The following is a 13,543-nucleotide window of genomic DNA, read 5'->3' as shown; positions in this document are numbered from 1 at the left end:
ATCGCCAATGTGCAACCAACATTGGACACAAAGATGTTATGTCCCTTGTGCCTCACTCATCCCATAGGCCATAAAACAACAATTTTTACCATTGCAGTTCAGTGGTAGAATATGAAATAAGTAGATAGTATTTGCTCAATTAATCTTTGACATAGCCCTACCACCAAGTAATCAACTTCTTTTTTAAGGTTAGTTAATAAGTATATAAGAAACAGCTACAATTTCGTTCATTCGAAGTGGATACTACACAAAAATTCGCCGTCAACGTAAATATTGACCGATTTCTAAAATTCAAATACACTTTTCGCATACAAAACTATTATAATTTCAATCAGAACGTCCGTAGCAGGAAATCGTACGAATCGTTTTAAATAATCGTCATATTAAATGCTGTTACTTATTTATTGATACATGTGTAGGTACTGGATGAACTTTTACTTAATGGTGGGACTTTGTGCAAGGTCTTCTGGGTAGGTACCACCCACTCAGATATTCTACCACCAAACATGAGTACTTAGTATTGTTATGTTTCGACTTATTCTACTATATCTGGGTGGTGCATCGGCGATTTAAGAAATGGTAAAAAATTCTTACGGCGCGAATGATTATGGGCAGTGGTGATTCAACACCATCAGGTATCCAATTTGACAGACCTAATAATACAAAGAAAATCAATCGCATATAACTTTATGACATTGGAGGATCGACAATATAGGCGAAATTAAGACAAAGCTAGAAAAAAAAAACAATTAGTAATTATTGCGTGTTTTAATGAAAAAAGGAAAGGTACAGTAACGCTTACCTAAGAACTACTCCAGTTTGGGTTGGTAGATAATACAGAGTATTTAGTCTGCCCTATCTGTCTATAGATATTCGCTCTTCTCACGATGTTTTTCTTCACCGAGCAATATATAAATTATAAACACAAATTACAAGCATGAAATTCAGTAGCTAAACTCGCAAGCCTTACTAACAATCACGTGTCCGAACCAATGGACGATCTCGACGTAGAAATTCGAAAAAGTATCATTTATTCCATCTTAATGCAGAATATTTCCTGTTCTAAAACAATTTATTCGTCATAAATGAAAAGTAACACAGATTATTGCAATTCTTCTCTGTTTAATCGACATTTTGAATGAGTAGCTTTACATTTGTCATCTGAATTAAACGAATTTTATTTTCGTCGGGTCGTTTCGTCGGGTAATATTGAATGAAGATGTTGACTTTGAATTTAATTAATACAAGAAATAAAAATAAGCTTGTAGTCCCTACTTTCTGCTTGGATACGGTATAGAGAACGTTTATACGCTCGACGTAGGCAACTTCACAACTTATTTAAAAATGGTCATCTTATAACAAATTTAAATTGTGATTAATTAAACTTGTACGTAAGTTTTATATTAGTGGTGATAATAAAAGAAAATAAATTTATTACAATTATTATAATTATATTTGTAACTGAGAAGCTATATGGAAACCGACTGTCATGGTATGAGCATGTTATGCAGAGGAATGAAGACCATGTTGTGCGAAACCTTTTGAGAATGGATATGGATGGATATAGAAGGAGGGGACGACCAAAGAAACGATGGATGGATTCACACATGAAAGACGATATGGTTAGAAAGAATTTTACTTGTGAGATGACGTCCGACATAGAAGTATGGAAGAAGAAGACAAGAATGATGTTATTATTATTTCTATGTTATTATTAATAAGTATATATTATTATTTAATTGTAATTAATTATTTGCGATATAAGGGGGTAATGCTGCAAGCATTCTTGCCACCATTCCACGCGGTCAAGACTTATACTATACCTAACTGTATATACATACTATACTTGACTTTTTTTAATTCATATTTGTATATATTTAAGGACTTAATGGTAATAATTCTTATGCAAAAATCAATTTTCAGATGCTCAGAAAAGGTAGAACTTCTCACGTGCGTACATAAGTTCACCATTTTTAAAATATTGGAAAAACTACGGCGAAAAAAAACGGACGCATTTAATTTCAGACTACATTGTAATATTTACAGGAAAAATGTCGTTTTGAAACTGAATGAAAAAATCAACTCGATTCATTTAAAATTCGATTCAATTTGAAATTCAATGACAACTGGTATCATATTCAGGCCACGATATGTATCCTCGTGTTTCGTGAAGCCTTGAAATCGATTCCTTAAATACGTATCATTCAAATTTTATCAGCCTTAATGGAAAAAAATCATAACTTAACATGTATCATTTATATTGTTTCATCGCAAAAGGTGATGAAGAAACCACTGGTAGTAGAGTTTATCATCATCATCTTTTGCTTGGACTTATCCTAAAGCCTAGATAAACATTTAATATTCATTAAACACTTTCCACGCGTACCACAAACGCCTATCATAATAACAATTACAGTCATTGTATCTACAGAGCCTCGAAGTGTTTAGTTGTTTTAAAGTCGCAGCCAACTACTTTGATTAGCCTTGTAATTAATAGCCTAGCCATTTTTCTAACTATAATTATTATAGACAATGTCACGTGACGTTTTCTGATATACCACGATCGTGCTCCAGGGCGAATTTCTAGTTTGATCTTACTTAAGACTTGTAGGAGATTAATCGATTCGTTTTTATTTTTACAACATCAATAAACGGTCGTGCTATTGGGTGACGGGTACCCAAAGACATTGACGCTGATAGAAATATTAACCATTCCTTACATACATATACGCCAACCTTGGGAACTAACATATCATGTCCCTTGGGCCTGTAGTTAGACAGGCTCATTTTTTTTTTTATGTTTACGGTAGGCGGAGAAGCAAATGGGCCAGCTGATGGTAAGTGGTCACCGCCGCCCATGAACAATGGCGCTGAAATATTAACCATTCCTTACATCACCAATGCGCCACCAACCTTGGGAACTAAGATGTTATGTCCCTTGTGCCTGTAGTTACACCTGCTCACTCACCCTTCAAACCGGTACACAACAATACTAAGTACTGCTATTTGGCGGTATAATATCTGATGAGTGGGTGGTACCTACCCAGACATATGCACAAAGCCCTACCACCAAGTAAATTTTACCATTTATTTATTGCATTTCTTGGTTGTAGATTATGTGAATAATTGGTGGTATACCTAGATGGTCTTGCACAAAGCCCTACTACCAGAACACATATAAAATCATACAACAGTAAATATCTAGAACAACATATTAATGGTAAATATAAAATAAAACAAATTATTCACAGGCAATTAACACACATAATAAATAATTAAACAATTTCAAATTATATCTGAAATAATTTAATTAGACAATTGTATCAAATTTTGTTAACAAGTTAAGGTACATAAATGTTGTCACCGACGCATGTTGACAACACTAAACTTTCTATTTTACTTCGATATATACGCAACGTAACAGACGCACAATTAAATTCAAAAATGTATGTAAATATATATAAAGAGTTTATTTACCTTTAAATATATTCGTTTATACAAAGATCGTCTGCGCATCTTCTTGACACGAATTTATTTAAATATATTTATGATAATTTTCATCTAGAACAATTTTATGATTTTTTGCGTCTTAAAGTTTTAAAATATACCGGTTCAAGGTAACTTATGATTTTTATGTAGTTTCTAGTAGTTGATAGTACTATTTAAACAGTAAGTTTGGGAAAGTCTGTAGATCTCTCACAGTTAGGCAAACGCCTTATCAAAACGCAGTGTATCCCTTACTAGATCTGTAACGTCGCTCTGACTGCCGCGTTGGTTAACTTATGACACAGCAAACATTGAGCTCATGGGTGCGAACCTAAGGCAATTAAAAATTAATTAAAGAAATTATCAGTGGTCTGGTAGTGAATTTCATTCCTGAAATTAGTGATGTCCCGAAGCTTTTCTCGGTCCTATCACGTAGTCGTTCCATCGGGTTACGATTGTGTAGGAATAGAGAGAGAGCACACAAATGTACACTATGTTTACGCACACTAATGTACAGCACCATATCTCCTGCGCAGTTGGCTTCGATCCGTTTTGATTGGCGTGACCGAAATCGGTCAGGAGTACAACTTCGCGCGTATTCTGGAATTAATTTTAAGTTCTTCGCCGTATATTTAAAATACATCAATATTTTACATACTTATTATATATATTTTATTTTATTTCATACTAATTTCATAAAGAATGACTCTATCTTACTGTCTTGTACTCTTTTACGGCCAAATCAATGAACCAAACTTGCCGCAAGCGGGGCCAACCTGGCGACCAACTTCTAAAACGCCAATAAAGCCGCGGGCGACAACTAGTACTATATATAAATTCAATTTAAAAGAACTTCTCGGTTTTTGGTGAAATATTGCGGAGCTCCTGTACATGCAACATATTTTTGCAGACTATATATATATTTGTTTTATTAATTTATATATATATAATAGAAATAACGTAATTAGTCAGTTATTCCTTACCCTCGATTTAAAGTGCAGCAATTTTTAAAGCCAATGTACTAGTCTAACTTTACGCCAAGAACTATTCGTTAATTAGGAAGGTTCTTGTAAAAATGAATCGTCATGCCATTGAGTTAAATTAAATATAAAAATACCGTTACTAAATGTGGTGTTCACTGTGAAGAACCGACAATAAACTCACCTAACTTTTTCTTAACTTTGACTATACATTGTCTAAAATATTTACAACCTTTAAAGGATACGTATCAAAAGGACATAACACCTTACGTTAGATGTCAAAAACAAATGAGTTACGAAGCGATATCCTACAGAATCGCACTGTATAGGCAACCAACGAATACGTATTCTACGCTTTTTACACGACTATCTAAATAGGAGTAATGTTTTCAGGTTACACGTGTGTAGGAACATATCTTTAATCCACCATAACTGTTAAATGACAACGGATTTACGCACGTAGAGTAGAGATAGAATCTTTGCTTGGTCCCGAATGACACTAACTTTAATTGTTTTTGGAAAACAATCCATTTCATTCAACGACTTATCATCGATAGATATATCCTTGTATTTTATATAACATATACATAACATAACATAAGCAGCCCGTAAATGTCCCACTGCTGGGATAAAGGCCTCCTCTCCCTTTGAGGGGAAGGTTTGGAGCATATTCCACCACGCTGCTCCAATGCGGGTTGGCGGAATACACATGTGGCTGAATTTCGTTGAAATTAGACACATGCAGGTTTCCTCACGATGTTTTCCTTCACCGCCATGCACGAGATGAATTATAAACACAAATTAAGCACATGAAATTTCAGTGGTGCCTGCCTGGGTTTGAACCCGAAATCATCGGTTAAGATGCACGCGTTCTAACCACTGGGCCATCTCGGCTCTTATATTTTATAATAAATCTTGTATTTTATAAGAAACCTTATTAATTGCTGTTTTTTTTTTCAAATTTAGACTTTAATGTATGGTTTATTAATAGACCACGTTAACAATATCAGCGGAATCCTATTATAAAAACGAATCCCTTGCCCCAGGAAGGATGTGTTTATTGACTTTGCGGAGTCGGAAACTTGGTGTTATTAAACTATTAGTACGCACTGCTTCGGGTTGTTGTAGTAGGTAACGATACTCCATAAGGGCTTCCGTATCGAGTCGATCCTCAAACATATCTGAAAGGAACACTCGCTTGGACATTTTTTTTTTCCACAAATGTCAACGTGACTTAGCAAACGTACCGTATAGCGTGCGTTCTTACAAAATACACCCCTAAAGCGACCATCTCTCTGCCCATGCGTCCAATGCGTTCTCTTACCAATGACGTAGTCAAAGAATAAATAAAATATAATCTCAAGTCTGGTTGTAGGCAGTACTCGAAGATGGCCGCGTCCGTTGTCAAAAAATCAAATGCATTGGCAGGAAAAACGGCAGGACGAGAGTGTATGCACTTCTAGACTCCGAGCTAGTGATCTTTTAATGGTTCGAGAGACATTTTTTTTTAATTTTTGCGGTTCTGTATATGTTTTAGCGTAGTTGTAATTTAGGCGCTAAAACAGCGACGACACTGAGACACTGAGTATTACGCAAAGATAGTTTATCCGTCGGATATCTATGCACCATACTAACATCATCCTCCACGTGTAACGTCTCGTCGACAGACGTAACGACCGCACGTGCGCCGCATGACGACCCACCAGTCTGACAATATCCTAAGCCGAGTAGTGCTATCACAAGAAACACCCTTAGTACGTCTCACCGACCCCTTACGTCGATTCGGTTATGTCAATACCTCGCCATCAACCGGTGACGCAGACAATACCAGTAGAAAAAAGAGCAAAATACGTTTATTTTTTATCTCTATTCTTTTAGTAAAGTAAAGTTTTTCTAGAGATTAATGATTGCCTTGAATGTCATAAATATAACGCATCTAGTGATGGCAACAATCCTTATTATATACCCTTATTTAATATAGAAAAAATGTTTTCTACAAAATATACTATTTTATTTTAGTAAAATTTAAACATCGAACTTTTCGCATTTATTTTGCAACATTTGATTGAAACCTTTTTGAAGAATGTTTGGCATGTGATCGCGACTTAATTATTTACACTAAGAAATTAATATAAAGAATAAAATAAAGTACTAGAATCGTACCGAACGTGCTACGTGCGGTAGCTCGCGTTCACAGATTGATATCAATTAACAGACTTTTAAGTGCAGTCAGCTAGCTGGAAGTCGATTCTTGCAGCTTCCTCGGTCATGGGTTCGAGGGAATTAGCGTAAAAACCAACTGCATCCTTGCAAGACTTGTCAATAGATAAATGTCAGAAAAATAATAACTTTATAATAGATCGTCATTATTAATAATAATTAATGAATTATCTATGGATGTTATAAAGATAGATTTAGTATTTTTTTTTTATTATGTTTTCGGTAAATATTTTAGGGTAACAATTTAATAATCGGAAGCCATTTTGTTATTATTCGAAAGATTATATCGCAATGATATGCTTATTTTTAAATTGGAAATAAAAAAATCCGTGGTGGATTTTTTATTATATACCTGAAATAAGAATAATATTACAATTTAAAAAAAAATCACCAAACGGCTTTAAAATGTGAACGCTGGAAGCCAATTGGTCTGCGATTACGTCATCAGCTGCCGTTAACCAATGACCATTCAGATGAATCAATCTGATTTTGACTAGCATTTTATAAACTGGAGGTTACTTTAAATACTTAAGTGTATATTCTCTAATTTATACGTTACTTATATACTTAGATACATATGTATATGTTATGTATCTCATGTTTAACAATAAAAACGATTTATTATTAAGTAAAATGCCGTAATGAACTATTTGACTCCCGGCCCGTTACGTACTTCAATCAATTGGTGATTTCTGCATAAGTTACAGGGATATTGGGAAATTAGACAATATGTAATATTTCCATTTAAGTACCGTACTTGCTTGTAAAGCTTGCTTGTAGTTACAAGACCGTCTGGGTACATATCCCCCTACTCATCTACCGTCAAGAAACAATATTTAATATCGTTGTGTTCTAGTTTGAAGCGTGAGAGATCGTATAATTACTTCCACAAAAGACATAACATCTTAATTTCCATGGTTTGAGGCGCATTGGTGATGTATGAAATTGTAAAAAAAAATACAACCCATGTAGGTACCACTTACCATCAGGTGGCCCATTTGCCAGTCCGCTTAACTACCGTATAAATATATATATCTTGAATAATGCTATTTAAATAAAAAATTAACATTACATAAATAAAAATGTCCGAAATGAAAAATATCATATTTAAAATTGAAAACTTATTTCATATTCTGATAGAGAACATTTTGCTGTAAACAATCACCTCGTTACATATATATTAGTATTATAAACACTCGTTGGTGTCGTAACGGCCAATTGAGTGACATTTTGAGTGGAGTGATCTCAATCAAAGTAATCTGAAGGCCTAAAAAACCCATATGGTAACAAGAAACCAACCGCCAAGAACCATCCACTGGGTAGTACAAGCGACTGGTCATAAACATCAAAATATTAAAAAAAAAAAATCTCTTACTGTATTTTATAACACACATAACACATAAATAATAATAAAAATATTAATGATGACTAACAAATCAACGCGAGTAAAAGCATTAAAAGTGTAATAAAAAACCATCAGTCAAGTTACTAACTGTCTTATTTCAATATCTATCTGCAACATATATTTCTTAATAAATTGATTCCTTTATCGTTGTTAGGAACGAATAAAAAAATACAATTTGGGGAACCCAATACGTCACATTAATTAAATAAAGACTTGAATGGCTTAAACTGTAATTATCTCTTACGACCTTTTATGACTAATTTATATGTAAAAATGTTCTACGTATTAATAATTTCAATTGCTAACATTTAATTAATAATGTTTTTTAAATTCCTTATTTGAATCAAACAATTATTTTAAAAACAAAAATGTTATACAAATAACGAGAGTATTTTATTATATGAATTTTTACATTTCTATAAAAATGTAAAAGAAAAAATATAATTTCTTTACCAAATTTCAACATATTAAAAATTTATACAAGGAATACGTTTATATACGTGTACATTTGTTCGGGGGAACCTCAATAAGGTAAATAAATTCGCTGTGTCCTGCTTAAATTATATTACTTTTTAGTATTAGGACGATCAGTTTTATTTAATTGGTAGTCTTGCATGATTCAATGATAAAATAAGAATAAAAGAGAACATTCTAGAAGGTACAAGTAAGTTAAATTACCACAAAATGTTACCACAAAAACGAAAAATCATATATAACATAAGAACTATTAGTAGATTAGTTATTACAATTGGCAGAGCATTGGCAGATAAGTCCAAATGTTTCTAAAATCCTACGTGCTTAAAGGCAATTTGCCTAAAAAATAAACAGTCATAAAATTCCCTAAGCGCCCCCCTTTCCTCGACCAAGACATCAGGAATTAGTGTTTAAGTTTCCAATATGAATGTGTGCGTGCATTTTTCAATTTGGAATTCAAGAAGTCCAGCCGACTATATATATACCGCCAATCATGTGCCAGCGTTTAGTCCGGCCAATGCTCTTGCACGCACGCGCCTATTTTCAAAAAGTGTTCGATTTTTAATTGTTCAGAATTCAGAGTTGTCCGTTAAAAAAATTGATTCGTTATTTTTTCGTACGTTATAAATTATTTGTATTTTTGTAAATTGTGTTCAGTGTTTGTGAAGGTAGATTTTGTGGATAGGTTTTTTTATCGCGAGTGATTTATTTGTTTTAGCTCAGTTTTACAATACCAAGGTATTTATATATAATTAATTTAATTTTTATTTTATGCCGTATATCGAAATAAATAATCATGTTTTCAATTACAGGATTAATTAATAAAAACTATTTAAAACACCATCTCAAGTATTGTAAAACACTAGACAAAATCATAGTACCGTAACAAATGATGCAACAAATGTCATATATTTCTTGTCCCTAGAAATGTAATAGAAACCTTTATCTTTGCCATAAATAAAAGATAAGAATCTCATTTTGTGTAAACTAAAAAAAGGGCCCATCATTTTTTTTTTTATAAGTCTTTCATAGTGATTCATTCTAATGTTATTTCTGATATTTAATAGTATTTAAACTATTTTGAACTATAAAAATAGGTTTTTTTTACTTCTATTGAAATATCATCAGTAAATTGTAAAATTAATTAATTGTAGTATTTTGTGTTTTTATGGCTGTATTATTTATTGTGTTTGTTTTTTTTTTTTTAATTTGGAGGATATATTTTATCTAGTTATAGTCGAATTTTTAAATTAGAATTTAAATAGTTTAATTACTTTTAAATGCGAATATGCTAATAACATGTTAACATATACTTATAAAAATATTATTAATTTTAAAAATTTATTTTTTTTAATTTCAAAACTCCAATCATTTTAAACTAACACGATTTAAACACAGTGACTGAAGAAATAACCTGCTCTGCGAAATTCATAGTATGCTTTTACAAGACCCCATTAGTGTCTTAGTTGGAACATCCAGTTGCCATTAAATACGTCGCATGTTCCATCCAACTTTTGATACAATATTTACTATTAATATCATATATCTGATAATAAAAGATCATATTTTAATAATATAGTTTATTTACTCATTTATGAATTTAATTATTTATTGTTTGTCTGGAATTTTGGTGAAAGACCAACCTACAATCGGAGCCGGTGGTAGCTATTAGCTCCTCATTTAATCCAATACTTTAATTAGAAAACAGAAGTTTAGACTTTTATACAAAATGTATTTATATACATTATTAATTTTTTTCTGTTTAATAAATCATTTTAATTCGTCTATAATAATAATCTGAGTATTTCTGAAAATAGCTTTTTTTAAAACAATTTAGCCGTTGTTAAAAAAACTTAAAAATAAAATCTACGTAAATATTTATAATATGGCTCGATATTTTAACCGACATTAAAATGATCAGTCCTTTGAATCTGTAGGTAGGTTCTTTGAAATATATAAAGTAAGCTTAAATAAATAAGGTATATTCATTTCTATACAAGATTATATATCTATATGATGATAAAATAGCTTGTTTTCATCCGTCCTGATATAAGATAAATACATTTCATTATATACAATACTCGTTTTTAAGCGCGATTTCATCCGCGTATTAAGGGGTTGACGTTGGTTCGAGGTATAAAACGCCTATGTCCTTCATTATGGCTCAAGCTTGCTTCGTCCGTACCAGTAACTTTAAAATCCTGTCAAATTACAATTCATAAGTGCTTGTATGTTGTTAGAGCCTATTTAAATCATGTATATTATGATTTTATATGAAGTATTGAAATTACGTCTGTATGTCCGTATAACACTTTAAGTCGGCTTATTAAAATATAATCTTAGTACCGTTACAGTTCGTAACGGTAGCACGCGCAAGCGAACCAGTGATACCCCTTAAGAGTCGGATTGGGTACCAGATTTTTAGGGTGTTTAAGAAGAAGGGGGGCTTTCTAGGGACCGCCGAATTATGAGCGTATTTCATGCGAGAAAAAAAAAACTTAAGTAAAGTCAAAAACAAATGGACGCGTGTAGGTTATCTCACGGTGCCTTCCTTCACACACAATTTAAATTAAAAACACAGACAATGCGAAAAAGAAATGACTCAGATTTGAACTCTTAACCTTTAGCATATATACGTTAAGCATTCTATCTACTAAGCCATCGATATTCTATACACTATATGTTAATCCGTTTGTTTCAGATAAGACCTAGAATCTCATTATACATAATGTATCTTATATACATAATCGCTGTGGTCCTGGTGGGCTGCGGGAGGGCGGCAAATGTAAACAGACACATGAAGTTACTAGAAATTGAAAATCACATAGATAAAAGTGGTAAGCATCTACTGTTAAGTTTCTCCTAGTGGTCATACTCGAGAGAGAGTAGCCTGCACAGAGACGACTGTACTCTCTCCCCCAGACTCATAATCCGATGGGTTTGTAACCAATTCAAAGCAAGCAAAGCATTTTTCTGACGTAAAATTTCCTGATACAAAACCGCAAGCGCTTTTCTTATACAGCCTTGGTTGGAATCCAGAATCTCGGGTTCTGCGGTATTCCGAGCACAATACCAACGAGGCAGTCGAGTGATGTACATTGATCTATTGCACATATAATCAAATTCTTATCACAATCAAATTTCCCAGTTTCACTTACGTTTTTTATCGAGGGAATCACGACAAGTTTTGGGTATGGTTACTTGATCCATAAAGATGAGAATCGTCTTTGAACTGTCGAGTATTCCTCGATGAATAACATAAGTAACATAACTTTTTTTAAATACCTAATTTTATATACTTTGAATATCAATTAATTACATTATTAGATTTACTCCATGTTTTAGTATAACAGTGGATACTTTGGCTTATGTAAGACTTTTGGCATCGAATGTTTGTATAGTATAATATGTTTCCCGAAAATAAAAGAAATAATTGATACGAAAGATTGTTTACTATAATAGAATCTAAGAATTATCAAATATACATCAATGTGCGGTTTTGTGAGGAGTCCCGTCAAAGCATCATGCATTTACAAGATCTGACATATGCATTTTTCCACGCATGTTTTCCTTCACCGTCATGAACGAGATGAACGATAGACTAATAATTTACACATGAACAACTCAGCTAGATTTGAACTCACGTCCTTAAATTAAGATCCACGTGTTTTCTCCACTAGTACACATGGGCTTGTAATGATTGAAGAGATTTTGATATTTCGCTTAGTAATAGATTATTTTATATCATATTAGTATAAATGCGTGAATTACCTTGCAATTTTAATGGTGAGCCAGTGTAACTATTGGCACAAAGAGTATAACATCTAAAGTCCCATGGCTGACGATGCATTGATTTTATAATAAGTAGTTTCTATGTATAAATGTCACCACATACGAGAATGAGTTTGACGACCTCCGTGGTGTGTACACCGGTTTTCATGGGTACGCCACTCCGAGGCCCCAGGTTCGATTCCCGGCCGAGTCGATGTAGAAACAAGTTTATTAGTTTTCTATGTTGTCTTGGGTCTGAGTGTATGTGGTACCGTCTTTACTTCTGATTTTCCATAACACTAGTGCTTTAGCTACTTACATTGGGATCAGAGTAATATGTGATGTTGTCCAATATTTATTATTATTATTATTACATACCAGGCGCCAAATATGATCGTCTAATGTATACTATTATTATGTTTAAAGTAATTCAACAATTTCGTTTTCTCTAGTAGTACAGACGCCCCAATCAAAACGCTTCATAACTATTACGAAGAGGCCGGGACCCCACATCATACACAGGCCCGGCACCACACTCGAGCTTACTTGCGAAGCGATCGCTGCTCCAGCGCCCGCTGTACACTGGTTTAGAAACGACGCCCCTATTTATGAGGTAACTATAACAGAACACATACTTACTATCCTGGTTTATTTAGGTTTGTAACCCATTTGGGTAGATATCACCCACTTAACATATATTCAGGTACAGGTACAAGGGACATAACATCTTGGGAACTAACATGACATTTGCGATGTAAGGGATGGTTCATATTCTACGGGTATTATATTGTCTACGGATGGTGTCTCATTTGCGAGTCTGCCTACCTATTTAAAAAAAAAACTGTTATCAGTTATACTACTAATTATCGTAGGGTACAGTTTTACTAGTGGTAGGCTACATTATAAACAATTTATATAACTTTAAACACACACAAACATACATAAACATATTTTACATTTAGACAATATAGGTACCATTAAGTCTAGAGAGAATAGGCATTTTCTAGACAAGTGCGCTCCTTAGGCTGTATCACTTTCCATCCGGTGTGATATCAGTCAAGCGTCAGTTTATATATTTAAAAAAAAGTACACCACAATTACTCACCGTATTTCAAAGCAGAAACTCCACTGGTTTTCGGTATAAAGGGCGAGCCAGTGCAACCACAGAAGGCATACAACATCTTAGTTTCCATGACAAGTTGCACAG

The 13,543-nt window shown here is 33.3% G+C and overlaps 1 protein-coding gene across 4 annotated transcripts in view; it reads left to right on the top strand.

Moving 5' to 3' along the window:
- Nucleotides 1-13,543, top strand: part of LOC125073953 (neural/ectodermal development factor IMP-L2-like) — a 75,976-nt gene that overhangs the window by 57,148 nt on the left and 5,285 nt on the right. Inside the window, exons 1-3 of one of the 4 annotated variants that reach the window (XM_047685076.1) lie at nucleotides 1,928-1,936; nucleotides 11,267-11,402; nucleotides 12,789-12,949. In XM_047685076.1, coding sequence (XP_047541032.1) covers nucleotides 11,294-11,402; nucleotides 12,789-12,949 — 270 coding nt within the window. In that variant the 5' untranslated portion in view covers nucleotides 1,928-1,936; nucleotides 11,267-11,293. Of the gene's footprint in view, nucleotides 1-1,927; nucleotides 1,937-9,086; nucleotides 9,304-11,266; nucleotides 11,403-12,788; nucleotides 12,950-13,543 lie in introns of those variants that run through there. The other 3 variants (XM_047685075.1, XM_047685077.1, XM_047685074.1) reach the window with 3 other exon arrangements.

This window comes from Vanessa atalanta, chromosome 26, assembly GCF_905147765.1.
Source record: "Vanessa atalanta chromosome 26, ilVanAtal1.2, whole genome shotgun sequence".
Lineage (NCBI taxonomy): Eukaryota > Metazoa > Arthropoda > Insecta > Lepidoptera > Nymphalidae > Vanessa > Vanessa atalanta.
This window is presented reverse-complemented; position numbering and strand designations above follow the sequence as displayed.